This window comes from Bactrocera dorsalis, chromosome 2 (assembly GCF_023373825.1).
Source record: "Bactrocera dorsalis isolate Fly_Bdor chromosome 2, ASM2337382v1, whole genome shotgun sequence".
NCBI lineage: Eukaryota > Metazoa > Arthropoda > Insecta > Diptera > Tephritidae > Bactrocera > Bactrocera dorsalis.
In genome coordinates this window covers 39,895,684-39,921,520 of record NC_064304.1, presented here as the reverse complement: position 1 = coordinate 39,921,520, position 25,837 = coordinate 39,895,684, and the positions used below count along the sequence as shown (strand labels likewise).

At 36.0% G+C, this 25,837-nt stretch overlaps 2 protein-coding genes across 10 annotated transcripts in view; one reads left to right on the top strand and one right to left on the bottom strand.

Annotated features, from left to right (window-relative positions):
- LOC105224592 (uncharacterized) overlaps positions 1 to 25,837 on the bottom strand; it is a 229,400-nt gene that overhangs the window by 124,213 nt on the left and 79,350 nt on the right. The gene's annotated exons all lie outside the window — the stretch shown is intronic.
- LOC105224614 (bestrophin-1) overlaps positions 1 to 25,837 on the top strand; it is a 58,271-nt gene that overhangs the window by 10,980 nt on the left and 21,454 nt on the right. For all 9 annotated transcript variants that reach the window (XM_049447353.1, XM_049447351.1, XM_049447346.1 and 6 more), the window contains exon 2: positions 17,424 to 17,738. In XM_049447353.1, the coding sequence (XP_049303310.1) occupies positions 17,668 to 17,738 (71 nt within the window). In that variant the 5' untranslated portion in view covers positions 17,424 to 17,667. The remainder of the gene's footprint in view (positions 1 to 17,423; positions 17,739 to 25,837) is intronic.

The following is a 25,837-nucleotide window of genomic DNA, read 5'->3' as shown; positions in this document are numbered from 1 at the left end:
ACGCAGCTCTCGTTCTACGCTCTACTTGAGCCAAGCTCACTTTTATTAATGCTTTTTACTTTTTATTGATGAAGAATTATCTGCGTGCTCTTTTAACCGATTGTTCTCATGCACACACTTATACATATGTTCATATGTAAATGTATTTGGTTGTGTGTGTACCAACTTTAGTGGCTCTTACCAACGCAAACACCCAATGAGGTCATCTCATTACCGGAATCGACTGTCGACTTGGCGGCAGCCAGCTTAGTAGACAATAAAAACTGAACGCGAGTTGGGACTACCCACGCAAACACACAAATACTTACTTTGTATGTATATACTTGATTATCTACGAAGCTTCAAATTACGACATTTTTGTCTGTAAAGTTTACCCAAGCCAAGCTGTAAGCGCACTTCACTCTCTTCTAACTTGACGGCTCTATTCTTTATTTACTTTTCTAAATGTGTGGAGAGCATACACAAATCGGTTGATTGGAAATGTCAGTTATGTAAGCGCCAGCAAATTGCATGCTTTGCGCTTCTCTCGGATTTTGTGTGAGCTTAGTTAGTTAGCTGGAAATATGGAGTAATTTCTTGGCACAACTATTAATCATGGTTGCATTGTGAAAATTGCATGCAATTTTAGTGACTTTTATTTATTTATCGCGTGTGTCATGTGGCAGAACATGTCACCTTTATGTGCCCATGACGTCGGTTGAGTGTATTTTAGGTATATCCAGTTTTCTATATAAAAAAGTACATACGTTTAGCCTAAAGCTAGATGCACTATATTTAATGGATATATAATATGTACTGCTATATCTTTATTGCGATTTAATATACACATTAGGGTGGTCCATCTATTTAGGTAACATTTTGTTAAAGTCTCTTTTTGGCGTAGAATAGGTCGACCTTTGCGATTAACTTCATTTGACGGTCATCCCAAAAATTTTTTTAGATTTATGCATATTTGTCTCCTCTCCGCCTCTTTTCTTTTTAATTCATCATATTAGCAAGAACTGAGCTGTGACAACACGTATCAAACCACTTCTTGGTTTAATTAGCCTAATTTTTCCAAAAATATAGTTATAGTAATACAGGAAATAAATTTTCATAAAGCCGCAATTTTCTAACCCAACATGCTATATCCCACGAATACACGTTGAAAAAAAAATTTGGGCAATGAAATTTGGGCATTTTTGTTTCTTCTATACTAGCGTAGAACCTCATTACGTGGTTATGGCCGAGTTAGCAAACAACAACAGCGTGAGTCGTTTCTTCTCTTTGCAATTTGGCGCCAATTGGTGATACCAAGTATAGGTAAGCAATTTTTCACCTAATCTCTCAAACGAAGTGGAGGTACTCCCGATCTGTTGATATTTTGTACAGCTCTTCCTTTCATGGAATGCGGTAGGAACATAAATGTTCTACAAAACTTTTCTCTCGAAAACTTCTAAAGCCGACTTATCAGAAGTTATCCTTGTCCATGCCACCACAACATATATCAGGACGGGAGAGATGGGAAACTTGTTGAGTTTAGTTTTTACTCGTCAAGAGAGGACTCTACTTTTTAATTACCTAATTAGCTCTAAGTGGCACATGTTGGCAAAAGTGATTCTATGGCACATATTTTTGCTGGTGTTAATATTAAGATGGGAGCCAAGTTTTGAATGCCATGACTGATATTTCGTCCTGACCTTTTTAGTTAGTTAGCTTATCTGAAACCTCATTTGATATCGAACGGCTCGGTTTGGTTCTTGCCGACTCTGACAGTGCTTTCGGTGTTGCTTAGAGTCAGTTTACACTTACGTACTTATTAGTTTCGTGGAGATACTACATTCAAACACGGCGGAATAGAGGCAGCTCCTATTCGTGCTGGCGCCAACATTAAAGCCTCTTTTGGACCTAAAAAATGTGCCACAATAATGATATTAAAAATTTGGAAGATTGGCTTATCATTACTTTGGTCTCTATTCAACACGTTAAATTATATGTTTTGATTTTAATAGGTCCCTAATAAGAGTGGTATAAGTTTTTGTTTGTTGTACTTTTGTATGAGCAAAAAACATTGCCCGGAAAATTTTAAGAAATCCTGTAATCGTGACAGCTCTGGCCCCTATAAATATCAGATACGCAGGCACAACTTTCCATTGCCATGTCGTTTTACTCTATAAACAATATATTTCATTAAAAAAATTTTATACAATTAAAAATCATTTTTCTTAATTTACTATTATATTTATTTTGTTTATGTTACTAAAATTTGTACTCCAATAACATTTTACCACTATCCCATATATTTTTTTAATTGTTTGAGAATCCCGTGAACTGATCCATCGTAATACAAGCGCTTCACAAGTATATTAAATATTTCTAAGCACTTCCCCACACCCATAATCTTCGACCGTTTCATAGAAACTGAATGCAAGCATCATTTTGTGAGTGCAGGGAAATTTACTTGTTGCAATTTAATTTTCAATGTCAGCTGACATGTTGCGGTTTATGTCATTCATCTGCTAATTCGTGATACTGCAATTTACACCGTGGGGCCCACACAATTCGCACGCGATGTCAATATGAGTAGATATGTGTGTATGTCATAAGTTATGAGGCAGCGGAAAAAACAATATTCCATTGAAATACAGCCCGAAAGGCATAATTAAAGCGAGCACGAGAAAGTTATTTTGTACATATGTATGTACTTTTTTTGTTAGTAGAGCTGTTTACATATATGCATAAGTCATGTTACTTTTCAAACTGTATGTATGATATATTAGATCCTCTATGAAGAATGTATCAAGCAAAATCTACTGTTTTAGATAAAATAAGAAGTCAAAGCTGTACTTTACTATCACCATCATAAGACCCAAGGAAATAAATTGCAATTTACAAAGATATCAAAAAAAAAACTACGAATATATAAGTGGGAAAATCACCAAAAGTGCTTGGATATCAATTTAATTTGCAAATTGGGGCATTCGAATTCAATAGCGCTTATCTTGACTAATTACAGCATTTATGATTCATATTTGTTATGATTTTGCACGACCTTCGACCTATTCGTTGATGGATATACTGGGCATGAAACGCGTTCTTGCTCGATTTGGCTCGATAAAGCTGAATTTCCTTCAAAAGGAGACGCAATTGTGACCGAATTTAAAGCCAAAACCATTTATCAACCATCATATTCACTAGATTTGGTTCCGTGTGATTTTTTCTTATTCCCCAAACTGAAATTACCGCTCCATGGAATCTGCTTTCAGTCAATCGAAGAGATAAAACAAAATTCGCTGAAGAAACTGACGGTCAGCCCAAAAAGTTCTCATGAAAATATTTGTATTACAGCTGGTGGGGATTACTTTGAAGGCCACCAAATAAATATTGAAGAAAAATTAAATATTTCGTGTTTTATTTACAATTTCCAAATACTTTTTAGTCACAATGTATACTTGTATGTCCATATTTCACTTGCCCTTATTAACGGCCATACTAATTCTCTTTCGACTGCTTCGAATAAATGTTGCTTGCTACACAAATTTGTATGCAAATCGTCCAATATATAATATGTTTCAACAGATTCGCCTGAGATCCCTTGCTATCTCGATGGCCAAGCTCACACACTGAGGCATTCACACGATCCCTTATAGGGGTATCGAAACCTGTCTTGAATAAGGAAATGATACATATGAAGAGTGCAGATTTCATATTCTCGCGTCTCATCCAGGAGATTTTGTAGCGTTAATATTTGATCAATAATAAAACTACCAGGTCTAAAGTCGCACTGATAAAATCCAAATAGTTTGTTTGCAAGTGGTTTCAGTCTTCCAGTGCTTGAAAACTCCTGTTAAGCAAAGGGTGATTCCTCGGTAGCGCACATCGTAGAGTCGTCTTTTTTTAAGTGTTGATTAAACATACTGTGCAGGTGGTGAGCTGAAGCATGTTTTCTGTGATCACTGTCGGGAGAACTAACTGTGGCTCTAGTATTTCTCATATTCCTTTGATATCGTTATGTTAAAGCTTACAAAAGGAGCAACTTGATGTTTTTAATGTGAACACAAATGCATTCTCATACGTATAAGTCTATATGTATGTATATAATCTTATTTATAAATTGAAACGCCACGTTGGCTGCAACAATAATTTATTTATTTTCAGAAAAGCATTACCATATAAATATTAATTCAGTTCAATAAAAATTAAAGAATCTTAATTAAAAACACGGAATCACAGTTATTTTTTAACTAAAAAGGTTGTTTATACAAAACAAAGTTCTCCATAAAACTGTCTCTCGCATGTCTTTCCTAATAAATATTTATCTGAGCAATGCACTCACATATAAATTGCTCGAGTCTACACTGAAATACGATAAGCGCAACGACAACACTTAGATGAATTTTAATTGCAAATTATTTTGAAAGTCAAGTGCTGTCAGTCGTTTTTTATTGCTACTTAATCGTATATGAAATATTTTGCGCTGAGGACAAATAAATAAAACGCGAAGATAATTATATAAGCTAAAAGCTAAGAAAAATTGTAACTTTGTTTTTGATTAAAAGCAACTGTTTAGTTAAATGTGTTGACGTGAATGAGATTCCCCTTCGATTGTGGCAAAAACTCCGTTAAAATAATTTAATTTCAACAAGTTAGATTTTATCAATACTCCAGTACGGTATTTAATTAGCACTTCGAAAACAATCGAGTGCACTTTGAAGTAGGTGAGTAAGGGTTTGAGTGATTTCGATTTGAGGCCTTAGCTCGCGGAAAATGTTCATAAATATGGCTCGTTCAGCTTAAGAAACCGCTATAAGAAGAATTTAGAGTGTTTTGAGATCTCGAATCTTTTGTAACTAACACTTAAAGTCCACGTGAGACGTCAGACTAAAGAGTATAGATACTATATCTTTTGGCAGTACTATACTCAGTTGCCTTTTATTTATGACCAATACATTATTTCAACTACATACCTTCTTATCAGATGATATTATTGACCACTCAACTGAATCATGCAAACAAATAGAAATGATGCGGTTTCTATATTTGGCATTTTTCTTCTCCTGCGAAATTCGAATTGTCAACTGTCACGTCAGCGTAATTTATGGTCCAACAAAATATTCTTGACATGAGTTATCACGCTGTGACGTTTGAGAATTGTGTGACTGATAAATCAACACTTTTTTTCATTCAGTATAAAAATAGAGAGACACACAAGTTTCTCGCGTCCACGCTTATAAAACTCGTTGAGAAGGTGGTAATAAACTTTGCATATTGGTTCCAAATAAATATTGTAATCAATTTTTCGAAGTTATGCGGCGTATACACTGCTATCATATTGTATATAACCAATACATAAATGTCTGCCTATAATCAGCGTAGATTTGACAGGCCACTGTTTGAGAAATGTCAAGTGTCATGTTTGTTAGAACTGAGTTCAATGAAATTGTGCTATAGACCGATAAGCAAAGAGGTTAAATTTATTTGAGTCGTTGATTTAAGATCGCATTTCTTGAGATTATGAAAAACGTGCATGGCTCTGTAAATATGTGAGAAGTGCGAAATATTTTTGCCGTCTTATACTGTCATTGATACCAAGTGTGCAAATAAGGGTCAACGAGGTTATCGAACATCAAAATTTATGCATTTGGTTATCTTCATTAAAATTATTTTTTTTTCCTTTTTCCTTACGTTAATATGTGACTTGTGATGAAACTTTTGTCACAGCTTTTGACACTGATTTTCGAAATCAGGAGATGTTCCTATGACAATGGTTCTGAGAGCAATAAATGAAAGCATATCATATTTTATGAATAATATGTTCATATTAGGAATAAACTTTAGACTTAAAAAGAGGAAAAGTAACAGGCAAGCCAATTATGTTTTATAGTGTATTTGTCTGGTGGGTAGCGGTCGAAAAGGCACCTCTGCTAAGGAGCTTGAACATGTCCAAAGAGCGGTTTTCAACGGCAACACCGGTGCAGAATACACCAACAATAGCACTTAATGCTTAAAGATAGTACCCGGGAACATTGCCGGCAAAAGTAATGCTGTGAAGGTAGGTATACCGTCCAAACAAGGACACACCAAAATTCTCTCCTCATTCATTCCTCAAAACTAACTTCGATCGCTGCGTCACAGAAGCCACTCGTGGCGGCATTTTTCTGCTTACTCGTTTCCGTGCCGGATTATGGCGGAACCGATGGCAACTGCAAAATCGATGAGCTAGGCATCAGAATGAGACCGAGTTAGATCTCCATTCGCTTCTTGCGTTCTCCGACTAGACCAATAGATCTCGCATGCTCTTAGCAGGCAGTCGTAGGGGCTCTTCCTATACACTGTCCAATAGCCATTCACTCGGTAAGGGTAAAAGTCTTGTCGGCAATAAGTGTCAAAGTTGTATGGAATAGGGTAAGGTGAACACCGTCTCAACAAATATGTGATAGGCTCAAAGCGTTTTGTCGATATGTAAGGATCTTATAAACTATAATATAGGGGTTTTAGGTATCACAACGAACCGGCATTCTGAGCTGTCCAAGTAAGATCCCTGTACATGTATGATGTGGATATAAAATTTTGATAAAGTAGGCTTGGCAAAATGGGACCACAACCACGTCTACTTCCCATATAACACAATTAAAAGTTCTACTTGATTCTTATAATAAAATTGCATTGATTCCGATTCTCTGGTTGACGTTTTGGTGGGTTTAATTCTTGCCAGTGGCAAGAGTATAAAATGTTTGGTTGCGTTGCACCCGAACTTAGCCCTTTTTTACTTGTTGTTGTTTGTTTCAAGGTTTTAAAGCTTAAGTCTTCAGCCAAGCGATCGACTACGACCGCCTGGGAGTGGTACTTTCAAGAACAGAATGATTTTAGGTTTGAGATACTTTGAATCAAAAAAGGACTTCTTAACCTCGTTTTTTCGTCGGTTCAAGAGAGCTGGATTATTGTCGTTAATAATCGATTGAATCTACAAGAAACTTTATTACACATTATTACATATTATGTTATGGTATAACTGTATTTATGACTTAATATTAGTAAAGATATTTATTTGAAAAGGAACTCCAGGTGATCTCCTCTAGCTTTTATCAAGAAAGACGTTTGCGGTGACCACCGATCCTCCGAAATTAAAAAAAAACTAAAAGATTTTGTTAAAGTTAATGTAAAAAGTAATTCAAGGAATGAATAAGCAAAATCGAAATTTTTGACAAAATGCCTGTTTCTAAAAAAAAAAAAACAAATTTTTGACCGGAATTTCGATCTTATATTGTTTATAAAAAAATATTTATCGGTGAAAAAAAGTCTTCGATTAGGTCTAAAAAATATATTTAAGAAGCCCTTTTTCGAATAATGTTGATCACCGACTTGAAAACATAACTTTAAAAAACCTCGTTTAAAGTTTGGAATACACTTCCAAACACTCTTAAAAAAAACCTTTGCATGTAACTTCGAAAATATTCACCGGAATGATATGAAATTCTCTGTGTGTATTCTAAAATATATGTACATTAAGAAAATTAAGTAAAAAAATCGTTTTTTTCAAAATCCCCTTAAGAGATTCAGAGTACTATTAATACTAAGATAATAACTTTTCTTTCAATATCTGGCATCTAAAACGAAGCAAAATATCGTTTTAAAACTTTATTTGTACACACCTATTTATTTGTTCGTATGAAATGCACTTAGTAACCTTGGCAGCTAATTGCGTATTTTTTCTATCTATTAATTTTCTTCCCAGCGAGCACTTATCAATATTAATGGCTGATGCATTGTAAATTCAGTTTTTTTTATCGATATCAGAATAACACCGACCGGCAACTAACAAAAATTGCATAAAATTAGTTTAGTCTCTAATAAAAGTTACCCCCTCTTTCATATAGTTGTATTTGTGGTTTATGGATATTGTAAGTTAAAATAGCTTACATTGATTTTATTAATGGGGACAATGCTTTCCAACTCATTCCTGGCTCGATATAACGGTTTTCCTTAAACAGCGCCTTAAGCTTAGTACGCAGCTCTCAAGAAACGTAAAAACTTCATATAAAAAAAAAAAAAAACGCTACAGTAAAACGTTGTCCAGAAAGATAACGTTTCCTGCGATTTAAACTTCACTCTAGTGATAGTACGCAGCTGCGTCTAAGAAATTAGTAGCTATAGCTTGACTTTAATGGACTTTCGTTTTCTAAGCAATAAAATGTGAAATATGGCGAATGTGTACCTGCGATATATTGCGAAGAAGGCATATTAGCGAAGAAGCAACAATCTATCAAATAAACAACTTGCAAACATTGTTATTTGAGGGAACGAAATTAAAAATGCGCCCCACACGAAGTAATTCTGTGTTCTTTGTTTAATATTTCATCCTTTAAATTACGTTGAAATCATTATTAATAAAGATAATTAAACCTAGGAAATATTTTGAAATGTTGTATTGAAAACCAACCAATCGTTTTAACATGCCAATACATAAAATGAGGTACTTCCTTCAATCTCACATTTTAGGAGGAGAAGATTAAAAATAAATGATTGTTAGCCAGACAATACATACCAGTATCGCACAAAGTGAGTATAGTCGTACATTGTTAACTTGGTATGTATTCTCTCTGTCTTGCTAACTTAGTGGAATACTCGCACTACTCAACAATGCGTAAAACCTCAGCCTGTCTATTACTCAATTGAAATAATTGGATATTTTAAGGCCCTTCTCGAGCAATTATCACGGTTGATGAGCTGCGTACCCTGAACCTTTAAAAACGTATATAACTATGAAGGTCATAATAAGTTTGTAATAGTCCTGGAAAGATAAATCAGAGAACCTTTTAAAGCATACGAATATCACTAGTAACTGTTCAGAAGTTCGTTCGATTTAGCCATACCAGGCCAGCCTATATACGCGAACTTAGCTTGGACTTTTGGACTTTTCGATTCGCTATAGCGGTATGTACTTAAGCATAAATAACCAGTATGTACGAATGCTAAACAGCGTATATGCACTGTGATGGTATTCTATACATGGTTAGCGAGTGTCACAATTATCGGGTGATTTTTTTTGGAGGTTAGGATTTTCATGCCATCGTTATATGTATCGTTGACAGATGCGACGTGGGATTTTAAGGACATCGGTGTCAAAGGAGAAATTAGATGCTCGGTAATTTCTTTGACATTGTCATCATTCTGAATAGGGACTGACTACGTGCAACGCTTTGCAAATAGGCATTGAATTTATTACCAAATCAAGTGGGTCAGTTCGGACAGCATTCGTAAAATGTTTTGTTATTCTATCGGACTATTTACTTTTTTATGAATATTTCAGTCCCAACGACGAATTATGAGTGCCTCATTTCTGGTTCGACATGATGGCTACGTAAACTTAATGCAAAATTGCCGCATTTGGGGATATGAATATTGGCGCCAAAAGAGCAACATCAGATGTGCATAGCCGTTCAATGATCACTGCCCATGCATCCCGAATTAAATTGATCAACTTCAGCTGACGCTTGTGAGTGTGGGTTTGTACGAGGGGGAATCATTTGGACAGGTATACTTACAAACACCTATCTTCAATGGATGTGTTGGGACGCAACTGTTCTGGTGTGAATGGGCGATCGCTTATACGTCTATGGCTAACAAACGTTTTGTTGCCAAAAAAGGAAATGGAACCTGGAAACTTGGTGAATGTGGTTATGACCTAACAAGATGGCGTACATGCCCACAGATCGGATTCTAGGGCCACATATAAAATGATAAGGGAAAACTTCGGACGAACAATCAAGTCTCCAGAAATCGAGTGACCCGTAAGTGTGGCCACCAAGATCATGCAAGATTTAACGCCTTTGAGCAAAAAATTAAGCTATTTTGATGGGGCTATGGCGATTCAAGTCTAAAGTCCTACAGAAATAAGGCCAGCAATGGACCACAGCCAGCTTTTGGGGGGAAGGACAACATTTCCGAAGAAATTCGTGGTATCATATCCGGCCGGTGAACAATGCTTCGTAAATAGCGGAGGTTGCCCCCCCCCTTCTATAAGAAGTGGACAACTTTCGCGAATGGACCGACCTAAGGACGCAGCCGCGTGTTAAAACAAAACTATATTAAATGAAATGTATCTTCAAACAAAGTAAAGTCATGGAACCCCCCGCAAAAATCTAACGTTGTCAAATGAAAGAACCGATGAGGATTTTGCAAAATTTTATGCGTTGAATTTATCATTTCATATTTTTTTTTTTCAAATGTTAATCAAGCTCTTTAAACAAAAATTTTTTGGACCCCTGGGTGTAACAGAAATAAACTCTTTCCAATTCGTGTTGGCAACAATTAATTTCACCGAATGGAATTAAAATGGTACTCACGGTTATGAGCTTTATATACCCTGAACAAGGTTTATAATTTAGTCATAAAGTTTTCGCTGGAATATTCTGGAAAATGGGAAAATACGTTGGAACTCAAGAGAACCTTTGTTGAATCAAGCATATATATGTATTCGATATAACTGTCAGCCATGACGAGCTTATGTAGTCCAGTATACCGTTTCTGGAGCCTTGCAGATTGCAAAAACATAATAAACGACAGATCAAACTTGAGTTCTCAAATGTTTGCGGCTTGTCGATACCAAACTATAGCTTATACGAGTTGCCGTACAATGACGTTTTTTAAACTGTTTTATGCTAAAAGAAATGCACCTGAGATCGGTGAGGTGTATTTGAGCTGGCAGAGTCTTCCGCGGGTATTCGACTTGGTCTTTCCAGTTTAAGTCAAGAACATCTGTATTTTTTGTTGCTAAAGTTAATATTGCGCGTGCATCGAATCCATAGTTAAAACACTTGGCCAATGTCCGAAGATTGTGATGGAGTTCATCTTTCGTGAAGAATTATTAAATGCTAATTTTTGATATCAACCACCGGAAGCATCAAAACCGGAAATTGACCCATTCCAATTTTTAGCGAATACGAGGTAGATACATGTCTTCGACAATGTGAATTTTTTTGTATCTCATAATTGACGCGGATTTAATGGGTAGTCACAGCTTGTAAAAGTGTGGGAACTCAGTTCTGAACTATTCGTCCGCATTTCCAACATTTGTTTCCACTGAATCTTATCAGTGTTCCAGGCATAGAGAATTGATAATTGCACACACCATACCATTCACAGTACGTGTGCCGTACATAAACATTATAACCGAATCTAGAAGCAATTCATCGTTTTTTGGCGGAACTTGTGCCAAAAGTATAGATTACATATATTGAATTATTGAGAACACCACCTGAAGAAACTGTTTAGCAGCTTTCGCGTACTATTTCTTTCGACGATGATTCCATGAATGCAAGGTATTTCAAATAGAGCAAGTCTCACGTAAGCGGAAATTTAAAATGGATCGAAAGTTCGGCGACGCTTTGTTAGTTTTGCTTGTTGGCGGTGTTACCACCGGCTTTGTAATCGTATCTCAGATAAGTACTACTTGGCCAAACACCATATGTAACTGCGGAGCTTTTAAAACAACCGTTCATGTGTTTGCAAAAGTACATATCCTAAAAGCGGTTTATACTCTGGGTAACCTGTATGGACCGTTCGTTTACGGTACCATTATAGTTTTGCTTCCACCGTGCGGTGCTCGTATCACCTAAAAACGTAATTTATAGATAGATATCAGGACTTGCAATACTATAACATTGAATGATAAATGATAAGGATGGCGAAACAAGTTGGAGAATCCGAGTGGATCCATATGTTTGTTTCAACTTGGTCGATATTCACCTACTCTAAGTTTTATGGTCGTCTAGTGGTAAAAATGCTACGAAATCGGACTATCAAATTTCCAAGTGTAACCTGCGATCCATATAACACAATTTTAAATATCATTTGATTCTTTCACTTTCCAGTACACAAATCATGAAGTAATTAACAGAACGGGGTAAAATTTTGCTTTAATAATTTTTTACAACTATTCCACCTTATGACCGGAAATTGCTCAAATCCAACCAAAACTGTTCAAGCCCCTATTTACCACATATTTGAACCCCGGTAGTATATAATTCTGTGCGCTACAAATAATTAATATCAGGATTTTCGAACATCCGGTTGACTTTACTCTATATGATTGGTTTTTAGTCGATACTACCCCATCTCCCATATACTACATATAATGATTTTCGTTTTTCTAACATACCTTATGTGCCTGTCAATGTAGGAGACGAATATACCTCTAAAAGTTTGCAATAGTTTCTGACTCTGCCGCTTCTCTTAGCGTTGCAACGGGAAACAAATACATTCATCGTTTGTTTGACAAGTAAGTAATTCAGGACTGGTTTGTAGGGGTTTCCTCAAGTTATTCGGAATAATCCCGTAACAAACTGTTGACCTTTGAATTCCCTTTCAAATTTTCGTTTTTCCGGCGTATCCCTCCCCTTCCATTGAGCGTATAACGGGTTTGATTTTTGTGAGGATTAGGCTTTTACATGCACATTATCGTCACCTTTGACAGATGCACGGGGATTAACGTACAGGACATTGTGTCAGAAGAGAAAGGATGCTACAGGTAGTATGCTTTGACATTTCACATGAATAGAAACTAACGAGGCAATAATAAAAACATGAGTGAAACCAAATAGTCTTAACTGCTTTGCAAATCATTGAATTTATATATGACCGCAGAACCAGAATCAGTGTTCGGTCGAAATGTGAAATCCGCTTTTATTAGCGACTACTAATTTTGTGCAGGTAATCAATGAAGGGCCTCAATTTCTGGTTGAATGGGCTACGTAAATAAGCAAAATTGCCGCCATATTTGGGGGTGAAAAGAAGATTATGGAGCAACCCTAGAAGCCGTTCATACGAACTGCCCATGATCCCGAAAATGCACCTGGTTTGGTTTGTGTGTTTGTACGCGGGTGGGGGGAATCATTGGACCGTTATTTTTTCAAAGATGCTGATTGGACGCAACGTTAGGGGAATGGCGATCGCGATCGTTTCCATGTGCTAAACAAACTTTGGTTATGATTGCTCAAATACTAATTTTGGAGAATGATGAGACAACTGAACATTGGTTGACTTGTGTCCGTTCAACCAGATGGCGCTCATAAGCTACTGCCTACCAATTTTCAGCTCGCGATCTGTATATGGCCATTCTTGAGGGATAAGTGATGTAAACTTCGGACAACTTTCAATTTAATCTCATAGGAAATGGACCCTGTAATTTGGCCACAAGATCATGCGTATGTGCTGATACGCCATTTAGACTATTTGTATGTGGGGATAGTCAAGTCTAGAAGTCTACAGAAATAAGCCAAGCAAAACTATTCTAGGTCTGGAAGGACAAACATTTCCGAAGCGAAATTCGGGTTTACTTCCGGCCCGAAAGTGCTCGAAAAAAAAGTCACTTGACGCAAAAAATGGTGGACTTTCCGAATGGACCACCTAAGACGCAGCCGCGCGTCAAAAGTAAATAGAAAGTCTGATTGACCAAAAATGGAAACTGTCATGAAACCCAATCTTAACGTTCTCAAATACCCAAGGAAGAACCGATGAGATTTTGCAAATTTTATGCGCTATTTTTTATATTGAGGGGACGATATATAGTTATCAAGCTCTGTAAAAACATATCACCCTATATGTATTGTAGTGCTACGTCATGAAAATGGAAGTATATGTATACTGCAAACCGAGAGAGAACACACGCGTCGCGATTATTAAAAATTTTGCTCCAGATTGGGCGAAGCCCAATGGTTTTTGATAGCCGTGGATCGTCCACAAAGAATTAGTCTTTCCCAACCGTGAGGGGAAAACTGTGAATCATAGTCTACTATTCCAAGTACTACAGGGAATAAAGATCTTTTGTGGGGAAATTACGAAACATGGGGTGCTCCAGACATGCTCGTAGACTGGAAGCTTCATCCAGGACAACGTTGCAGTGCCACCACCGCCCCTCAATTGCGATTTGTCCCAGTATTTGGAAAACACTCTACAAGGGGATTGCCGTGTTTGCAATAAGCAGCCTATCGCCCGGATCATTGTCACCCTGCTGACTCCTTAAGACGGTAGGTTGAGTTTCCTAAAAACAAAATCTTTTTTTTTTTTTGTGGCAATGGGAACCCATTATTGAGCGAATTACGGACATCGAGGTCACTGGCCGTGTGATGAGGGTTGACTCGCGGATCAGTCCCAGTCGAAGCGTAGTCTCAGAACTGTTACGATAAGTCAATGAACAAAACGCGATGGAATCGCTTGTACGGCTGCCCCCAAAAGGGATCTAACCTATGAAGGGGATGGCAGGCTAAAATTATACAACTATACGGTGTTTATGGAATCAGTCTCATTACTTAATTATCATACCTCGTATACCTCAGAAATTTAGAAATTCCTTAGTCCAGTTTACATGAGAATAAACGCTCAATGTATAACTGGCTGTCCACAGAAGGATCGTTATATTATGTTAGGTTGAAGACATATTTCTGTCTTAAGCATGAAAAGCGAAGCACCATTTTCCCAAAATACTGAGATTTTCTAATTAGATCTTTATTTCACTGAAAAAAATCGCGATGCCGAGATTAATTTATTCTATGCATTGCTTTTTTAGAACGCTGCAAGGGACCCAACTTAACCTTAAATACACAAATCATATTTATGTCATATGGTGTTGTATAGCACTGGGACTATTAGAAGATATGTATAAAATACTATGTTACATACATACCAAAACGTTAAACGGCATATTATCATACGTCCATACTAGCAAACTCGAGAGAGAAACCCGCTGCAAACATGTGTTTTGGGATGTTATAGTTTTTTTCCTAGACAGTAACAGTCGACGCCATTATGAACAGGTTAAGGCAACAACACACTTGAAACTTAAAATTGTATTGAGGACACATTATTTATTAAAGGAATCAAATTATTCTCCTTCGCTTTTTGCAGCTTGTTTCGTTCGTTAATCTGTTTCTTCTAGACGGCATCTACAGAAATGGTTATATGACTAGCCATCGGTGTAATATGTCTCCCCGTCCTTCTATGCAAACGATAATTTGCGAGTTCAAACTGGAAACAACATGGCGTTCGCCATGGACAGGAACAGGTGTCAATGAGCTATGTCCGGGCTAAATACTAAGCATTGCGATAATCGCATCCCATTGTACACGCCGTACATTTCTCAGAGCGATCCATACAACGAGGTTATGTGGAGTTTGAGCATCTGGGTGGAAAAACTACACCATTCCTGTTGTTTTTTTTGTTCTTAAATTATAACAAAAGACACTCGGAAAGTCGATCGCACGCTATCAAGCACGACGTTGTTCGCCGTATATGGAGTTTTGGAGAAATTGATAAGCGTATGGCCATATGGATGAACTCATAGTGGATTTATTTTATGTACAAATTTTTTCGAAACTATATTACCACACAGGCAAAAATTTTACGTCAAAAGATATTGGGCACTGTTTTCGCAAAGTCGATTTCAAACGGACGTTTTCGGAACAAAACGCTCGATATTGTCGTATTGGTGTCCATTTTTCGTAGCAAGATCGTTTTTTAAAACATGGCTGAATTCGTTCCGTCAAGAAGTTAATGTGCGTCAATATACCATTTTTACAAGGAAACTGGGTAATCTCATAACATTAAGCTTTATGGGTAAATCCAGCCTTCTGGTGCTTTTTAATGTCATAATTCCATTTTAAATAAAATATCATTGAGTATTTACATAGTTTAAAAAAACACCTGTGTCAATAGTTGTATCGGTAATTCGGGGTCACAGGGGTCTTCCCGCGACATTAGGGATAGCAATCATGTCGTTTTGGACCTGCTCTTTTACACTTCTCTTCAGCAAGGTTTCGTCCGCAGTTTCATTAGTGCTAGAAAGATTGCGATCCAACAAACGACGTCGAAATTATTAAAATCACGGCCTCAACTTTCTCTAAGAGCTGGATTTGCCTTTCAATAGGAGCGATACAAAATTTTTTTGCGCGAATTTGATATTAAAACTCCCAAAAAGGTTATCAGTTGGACCGCAATACATAACTAATCATGCATAGCGGCATTTCTTTAATAGTCCTAATTGGCAAAGTACATTCGATGCCATGTGATTGTAATGCCAGATACGAGCTCTGTAACGTTTCTTTTGCATAGCCGCAAAATTCAAAAACACCACTTTTGTAGCACTTTTAGTGAAAACCCCGTTATATATCCAATTAGTATCGTTTACATCTGATTGTGATGGGTGTTACTATTCACAATTTTATCATTATTCAACGATTTCTTAATCCAAAAATAGTAAAACAAGCAAAATTAAAGCCAATACCATAACATCGCTTGCTAAATCCCGTTTCGTTGTCAACAGCTGATAGTTTTCGCTCTAATTCTCACGCTCTCGATTTCGCCCTTTCCGTCTAGCTTTTTAATGAACTAAGATTTGTAACTAGTTGCATAGAAACTGATATATTTTTATACTCTGGCAACATGTTGCTACAGAGTATAAGAGTTTTGTTTAATCTAAACGAGTATGTATCACCTTAAAACCTACATCCAGGTTAAAATTCAAGGGGTTATGTACCTATAAGGTGGCGCAAAAAACAAACAAAAAAAAAAAAATAAACGTTTCCTATGGTTTTTTTGTGCTGCAAGTTTTTTTAAAAAACTGGAAGAAAAACTTTGATTTCTGCTTGTGGATTATTTTTTGTTTTGGTCTTTTAAATTTTTTTCATCCAAGTCGAGAAGATGATTTCCTGTAATATAATGGCTCCCGCGACAGTTTTGATTGTCATTTTGAGTCACTTTTTTATGGCACTTTTCCAGTCACTTGGCCACAACTTCCGGCGAAGGTCTCCTCCCTCATCATTTTTTGACGGATATTGTCTTTAAGCGCTGCAATAGGAGTCTGAGGGCTTATTTGACCATTAAGCCCGCGACTTCAAAAAGCCCCACAAAAAGAAATCTGGAGCGGACAAATCAGGCGATCTTGCTGGCCAGTGCAAATCGCCAAAACGGGTGATTAGGCGCTCGAGAAATGCATCCTTCAGCATATCGGTTGTGGCACGTGTAGTGTGTACCGTTGCACCGTTCTGTTGGAGTCACATGTTTTCCAATCCCAATTCATCAAGTTGCGGCAAATCAATGCGTTGATCATTGCTCTGAAGCGCTCACCATTCACAGTAACCGTTTGGCCCATGACTTCTTCGGAGAAAAAAGTTCCTCTAGCGAAAACAGCACAAAATATTTAGGATTTGGGCAAAATAATTAAATTGTATTCTCTGAATCCACTACTGAAAGGGCTAATAATTAGGATACTTCTTGTTTGGGATTTGTAATCTTATCTGAAACCATATAGAATTGACTCGCTAAATCAGCCCATCTTACTTCCTTCTTTTTAGATACAGATTTATGAATAACGCTTACTATTTTGATGCTTATTATTACCGCTAAATAATGACAAGTTATTAATTATTATATGTTTTTATTTATTACAGTTATAGCTGCTCTACTTAAAAGAAGTATTTTCTGGAACTCAAATCAAACAACTCGCACACATTGATATGCCGCCAAATGTGCTCATTTTGTGACAAAGAGTGTCAACATTTAAAAACAACAATAACTACAAAGAAGCTGAAGAAGCAAAAATATAGATTAATACAAAAACGAAAAAAATAAAAATAAATAAGCATATAAGTAAAAATTGTGATAATTGAAAAAAAAAACTAAAAGTGAGAAAAAATGACGGTAACCTACACTGCGGAGGTGGCCACATGTCGGGGTTTTGGCTGCTTTCTGAAATTATTGAGCAGGTGAGTGCATGAGACAATAAGAACTATACTTTTTTATGTAGTCGCCTGCTATATATAGTATATAGACATCTGTGCTTAACACTTTACTGTTTATAGCCCACATGTGAATTATCACACCTTTAAGTTCGTAAGATAATTGCAGTAATTAAGATAATTAGCGCAACATAGAAAAATACAGGTGAATGGGTTGAGGCTGTGAGGCCCTACTTCACTTATTTATAACTACAAAAATTTGAACTTAAAAAACAGTCATTGAATATGCAAGCAGACTTATACATATATACCGGCCACTAAATTTAGAAAAAACGGAAGACTTTAATTTCCTTACATGGGAATAATGGGGTTTGGGATTATATATGACCCAGCTGAACCGGTCGAGATGTCACGTAATGATTTTCATAATGATTTCGATGTTTTAACCCACTTTGAAATGTAAACATTTTTTATAAATTCATCCTTTATTTTGTCAAACATAAAAATTTGATCCTTCCATCCATACCTGTATGAACCTATTGAAATAAATAATTGTTTTGTTGTTTGGATTTTTAATAAGATAATTTTTAGTCGGGGTCTCCAAAAAGTTTACGGAGATGCTGCCCAAAGTGAAACAATTAGGGACGATATTAGGGACCATCCGCGCGAAATAAGTTCAAAAATGTTCATAGATGGTGAACTGAGGTCGTTGCTCAATGATGATCTGTGTCAAATGAATCAGAAACAATGACCTTGGGTTCCTTATGATCTGAAACCAAGAGACGTTGAGCGTCTAATCTCAATTTATATGTTTATGACACTTATATTTGCGACATGATTATATAAGAGTGTGTGTGGATATTATAAGATTATATGTTCTGTTATAAAAATATAACTATTTTACATTTTCCTCAAACGATTCGGCCATTGATCAATAGCAGCAATCGCAGTTTTTATCGGTATTAACGACTGAGACTAAATTTCTGTGAGGTATTTGACGAGACATGTTCTTCAAGTATGACAACAACCTATAGTTCAATAGTTTTAAATCTGAACTTTCAGGGGGCAAATTACCTACAGCTCTGAAACCAGGAGACTGCTTTTTAACCACTGTTGGTTGGTTTTTACCTATTGCTTATCACGTATTCGAAATCATCTTGGTAAACACTTTTGCTTTCGCCCCAGTTTTTACTCTCCACTAAACTATATATTACAGCAGCTGGATGGTGACCACGTTGCACCCTTGAAATAAAAGTTTGCACCTTTGGAAATTTTTTCGTCTTTGGAAATTTTTTCGTAGACTTTGGCTTCCATGTAGAGATCATTTCAAATGAGTCGTAATATGGATCTGGTCGACTGTAATTAAGAAGACTTTTTTCCTCTCTGTATGCATTATACACTTTGTAACCGAACTTATGGCAGAACTAAGTAGAGTATACAAATAATATAATACCTCTTTAATGCAATATACAATTATTTATGCATACATACATATAAGCCTTAACATATTGAATTGAAAGCGTATAATTAATAAATAAGATAATAATTGATAACATATTAGTTATTATGTCATGCTGAGCATTGATCATCAGCCACTTAATATGGCCTAGATAGGATAACATTACAGCACAAGTACATCTGGTCAATAAATGTACTCAATAAGTGCTTTCTATGTTTTATTGGTCCTTACGGAAATTTATGAGTGGGTACTCGGGTGTACTTACTTCTGGCCGATAAGATTAGTAAGATATTAATTGACGAGTATACGCACATATGTAAATATGTTAACAATGTAAATAAAGTTAACTTTTCGGGTCCATTTAATACTTTTTTTTTGCAACAGTCATGTGCTAATTAAATTTGTCGTGTATATCATTTGCTTTTTAAACTTTTCGCCATGTGTTCATATAAAATATCATGATTTTATTGGTTAAATAAACCGTTGTTCATTGTACAGATGAGTTATGCCTACATACACACATACCATACATTTGCAAACCGTAGCCGCTTTGTCAATATTGACAATCTGATTCGAAAAATGTAAAGAAAGATTGTTTGCTATTGCATTAAAATCATTTCTGAATAATTTCATATAGACACTTATATCTATATATATATTATACATATGTCGTATGATGAACAACATTTATCTCTTGAAGATTTTATTGTCATACATATTTGCATTTGCTTTAGGAAATGAGATAAAAGCGGTATACTACTATGAGCAAAAAATAGTAAGACTTTGTTAATAATTTTAAAATTCGTTATTTATTCTTCAAAATCTAAATTGTCCCTCTCAAAGTCCACCTTGGCCACAAATCTCTTGTGCTAATCCTCGAAAAAGTTGCTTAAGTCGATTTCTGGAATAGTCTTCAATTCACTTTTAATGCCTTCAATTGCCTCAAAACGCTTCTCCCGGGCCAGTCGAGTGAGTTTTCTAGATAGCCAAAAGTCACACGGAGCTAAATCAAGCGGATACCACGGTTGCGGTACGATATTGGCTGAAAATTTCGTGATGCAAAAACCAAGAGTTGTCGACCCATAATTCCGCCATATTTTAACGAATAGCAACGCGCAAACCACGCGTAACACTCAAATAGTATTCCTTGTTGACTGTTTAACCAGGCGGAAGCAATCCGGAGTGCACCACTCTTCGATAATCGAGAAAACTGTCAACAAAACCTTTATTTTCGAACTGATTTGACGTGGATTTTCGAATGCGGACCATCTTTGCCACGATATTCGGTCGATTGTTTGTCTGTCTGTCTTGTTTCTGAATCGAAAGCATATATCCAAGGCACATTGCCAGTAACAATACGTTTCATAAAATCCTGGTATTCGGAAAGCATTGTTTCACAGACATTAACGCGAAGCTGCTTTCGAAAAAATTTCGTGATTTTTAACCAATTGTGCTTCACTTCTTAGGCCCAAATAATCTTTCAAAATAGTTTTCACTAATCCTTCCGATATTCCAATGATGCCAGTAAGATCTCTGACCGCTGTTAATCGTCGATTCTCAAGCACCAGTTCCTTTATTTTATTGATGTGTTGATCATCAGTTGATGTTGATGGCCGTCACGAACGTGGTTCGTCGTCAACACATTCTCAACCGTTCGTTTTTAAATCGACTCTGAATTATCTATTTTTTCTCAAAGATTGCTTTCTTTCGGAAACCCCGATTTTGTTAACAATCTTAATTGTAACTAACCCTTCGATCATCACCTGTATTGACCTATAATAGGTGAACCTATACAATTACATTTTTTTGGTTTTTGAATTTAAGGTAATTTTAAACAGAAAAATCTTCACCGCCAGACACCTCATTTCGGAGGCCCTGCTGGAGATCAGCCACGCGATCGAGGGAATCCAACATTTTTCTAAATGAATATCCCATTATAAAATACATTAAATTCTATAAATGAACATTTTTTGATTTACGTAGAAGTCCCCTTAATGAGATATCTAAAAATTTCATTGTATTGATTTGAGCTTTTTTACTTTGATGTTACTTTCAATGTAATTTTTATACTCTTGCAACCAGTTGCTACAGAGTATTATAGTTTTGTTCATCTAACGGTTATACGTATCACCTAAAACTAATCGAGATAGATATAGAGTTCTTTATATATATGTAAATGATCATGGTGACAAGAAAAGTTGAAATCCGGTTGACTGCTTATCTGTCCGTCTGACCGTCCGTGCAAGCTTTAACTTAAGATAAATAAAATTGAGATATCTTGATGAAACTTGGTATGCAGGTTGCTTAGTACAAAAAATGTTTGAGTTTATAGATGGGCGTAAGCGGACCACTGCCGCGCCCACAAATCGCCGTGAACTGATAAAGTGCCCTAACTAAGCACAAAATTAAGATATGTATGTATAAAACTCATATTTCGCACAGGGGATCGCACAGCCCGGGCCACTTGTGGTAAAAAAATTTCGAAAAAGTGGGCGTGGCCTCGCCCTCTTATAAGTTAGTTGTATATATCTCCTAATTCACTAAATATACATAACCAAATTCGCTCAGCAGGAACATTACAAGAACTCCAACCTACAGTGTGAATATGGATGAAATCGAATGAAAACCCCGTTCACTCCCCACATAACAGTAATCTTCAAAAAAGTAAACAACTAAAAGCGCGATAAATCAATAACTAAATGCGCCAGAGACGCAAAAATTTTCCGCCGGGATGGTAGGACAAGGGACTGGGGTAAAAATTGTACAAAGGGCGTAGGGCGTAGCAGCTCCTACTTCCCATATATAACAATTTTAAATTCCACTTGATTATTTTACTTTCCAGTACACAAATCAAGAAGCAATTAATATAACGGGATTGAACTTTGCACGAATAATGCCTTTAATGTACTTACATATGCCACCTTATGATAAAAAATTGTTCAAGTCCAACCAAAACTGTTCAAGACTCTAGGTACCGAATATGTAGACCCTGTACCTATAGTTGACTTTTGTTCGAAAATATCGATCAATGTGTGAGATATGTAATTGAAATTGAGGGATAGTACTTCTCTGACAATAGTAAGTCTGTATGTTAAAAATGGCTTGAATAAGGTCAATACTTCCCCGAGCGCCCTTATACCTAATATAAAGATTTTCGAACTTCCAGGTGATTTCAACTGGATATATCGGCCAATATTTGAGTTATCTCAATAAAAATTAGAGAACGTGTTTCACTCATAACAGTGCATCTTTGCGCCTAAAATACATAAATTTGAACGGAAACTTGATTTACTCCTGATATAACTAATATCAGGATTTTCTAACATCCCGCTGATTAGTTTTTTTAAAATAGATAAAATCTGGTCGATAGTACCCAAACTGGCATATACTACATATAATAGTTTTCGTTTTTCTAACAAACCGTATGTGTCTGTCAGTGTATGAGTTATATTACTATATGTGCATATATAAAATTGCTGGGATTTCGATCCTCAGGTTGACGTTTTACACCATAAAGTATTTCCCTGGCTTTGATTTTTGTAAGTTGGAATTGTATAATGTGTTCGGTTGCACCCGAACTTAGCCCTTCCTTACTTGTTTTGTACTACCTTTTATATTCTTCGGTGTTATTTTAATATGCTCTTCTATCCGAGTTGAGCAATTTCTAAATATACGGCAATATAATTAAAAAAATTTTATGAACTGTCAACAGTCACCTTGAAACATAATCCAGAACTTCATTTGTGAGCCAGATTTTTCTTTGTGTTAACCATCTTCCTCAAAATAATTACTGTTATCTAAGTGCGTAGCATTACAATTAAAGCACAAAATACCAAAAGTAATGCTCTGCATTATTTACTTGAAAATTAAGATTTTAATTTAAATATAAATGACGTTGATTAATGATAGGAAGACAAAACTGTTGTACATGTGTAATACGAGTACTTATAAAAAAAACTGTAATAAAAAGTTTTTTTCTTATTTACTGCCATCTTTATCTGTCCAACGGAACCGCGTGCTTTCAGAGCAAACATCAAACAAACCTCAAAGCTTTCACACTCAAAATATGTGATCGTTTGCAATTGCTGCTATCACTACTTTGACTAAGTCAATAAATAGTTAAAATATGAGGAAAATTTTTGACAGCGTGATAAGCGTTTACTTTTCCTCTTTGCAAATATTGTCATCTATATATATAAAAGAAAGTCGTGTTAGTTACATCACTTATAACTCAAGAACGGCAGAACAGATTTGGCTGAAAATTGGTAGGGAGGTAGCTTAGAGCCAGGAGACGGACATAGGATACTTTTTATCTCTTTATGTCAAAATTTAATACAACTCATAAATACAAAAATTATATTTCAAATCATAAGCATTTGTTCAAAATTCATGTTTGTAGGAATCATTTCAATATTTCATTTCTTCAAAAAAAAAAAAAACAATAAAAACAACCTTACATCTTCGTCTATATAAATATGTATGTATGTAAAAATGAATCGCCAAAATGTATGTACGCTCATAACTTTAATACGACTGAACGAAATTTGATAATTCTTTTTTTAAAATATTCGTTTAGGTTCAGGGATTATTCGAATAATTGTTGGAAAACCCTTAAAAACAGTCCTTTTCTTTTTCTCATACAAACGAATGAATGTTTGTTCGTTAGTAACGCTAAGAGAACGGCTGAACCAATATTGATGAAATTTTAAGAGGTTGTTCGTTGTGGATTAAGGAAGGTTTAGAAATAAAAACATCTTATACTTTTCATGAAAAGTCGGCAAATTGGATAATTCCAAAAAGTAACTTTTTTCCAAAAACATTTTTTTTCAATTTCTGTTTTGTTTTTCAATATTTTGATTTGGAAATTATTTGAATAGTTCAGTCTCGATCGCTTGCTTTTTTATTCCGGCTATTCAAGAGAAAAATTATTACTATTACGATTTACGATGCTTTACGACAGGTTGCGAATTGAACAATTGAAAATTATTCAGTGAAAACTTTACGTGTGAAAGATCCAGTATTATATGAAGTGGTGGAAAGCAATATGGTTCATGGACCTTGCGGACACTACAATCCCTTTTCGGTTTATATGTCTAACAATAAATGCACGAAACACTATCCGCTTGCTTTTCTTTCGGAATCGCAAACTGGAAATGATGGATATCCACTCCATCGTCGTAGCTCATCAGACGACCATACAACTTAGAGTAGTGAATATCGAAGTTGACAACATATGGATCGTACTATATTCTCCACTGTTGTCTAATTCACATTCTAAACTCATATCAATGTTTAGTATTGCAGTTTGGTGTAATCTATAAAATACGTTTGTAAGTACGTCACCAAGGGAAGCAACATGGCGCTTAATGGTCTTAAACGATACGGTCCATACGTGAACTGCAATAAAGCGCTTTGTAGGATATTTACTTTTGCAATTCATGAACGGTTTCCGATTGTTGTGTGTCTCGCAGTTAATATAGAGATTGGCCAAAGAGTTTATTTCAGCCCAGAGAATACATTACAGCCGGTGGTAACACCGCCAACAACAAAACTAACATTGACGAGTTTTTTTCTCAACTTTCGTCAGTGATCCGCTTACGAGAACATTGCTCTATTTGAAAATACCTTGCATTCATGGAATGCATCGTCGAAGAAATAGTTACGCTGAAAGCAAGACCGAACAGTAGATGGACATTCAGGTGTGTTCTCAACTAATGCATTAGGATGAATTTACACAACCCACCCAAAAAACGATGATTGCTTCTACCTTCGGTTGCTACTGATTAATGTACGCGGCGTATTGCGTACTGTGAATGGTATGGTGTGTGCAATTACAATTGCTGGAACACGATAATCAGTGGAAACAAATGTTGGACGATGCGATAGCTACTTCGAATGCCACTGAAGTTCCCACACTTTTCGCGATAATCATTTCACCATATCAGCCTTTAAATCCGCGTCAATTATGAGATACGAACAAAAATGACATTGTCGAAGACATTTTACATCGTATTCGCTAAAAATTGGAAATGGGTCAATTCCGGTTGATGCTTCCGGTGGTTTGATATCAATTCCATCTGCGGTTTATCAATTCACGAAAGATGAACTCATCACCAATCTTCGGACATTGGCCAAATTATCTTAACTATGATTCCTTAAATGCACGCGCAATATTAACTGCCAAAAAATACAGATGTTCTTGACTTAAACTGGAAGATACAAAGTCAAATTCCGGAAGACTTGCGCTCATACAATAAGTTTGGAAATTCTATGTTTTTCACACGGCCAGATATACGTGGCGTGCACACGAGTTGGAAAGCAATCTTTTCTGTACACCGGAACAGAAACCAAAAAATTTTGTTTATCAAGCTGCGTTACATTGAAAAAAAAAATGAAATGATAAATTCAACTTTCTTTTCATTTCAAAACACATAATTTCATGCAGGACAACGGCTGCGGGGCCAGCTAGTTAATTTATAAAAAAAAACTGGTTTTAATTATGGAAACAGAAACTAACAAAATAAGATTTTCTTTAGTACAACAAAAGATTGGAAAGAATAAATAGAAAATATCGAAAAATGTAAGCAATCAACAAAAAATTAAGCACAGCTAAATACCAATAAAAAAATATCATGATATAGACGTGACAACCTCGCCCTTGATTTAT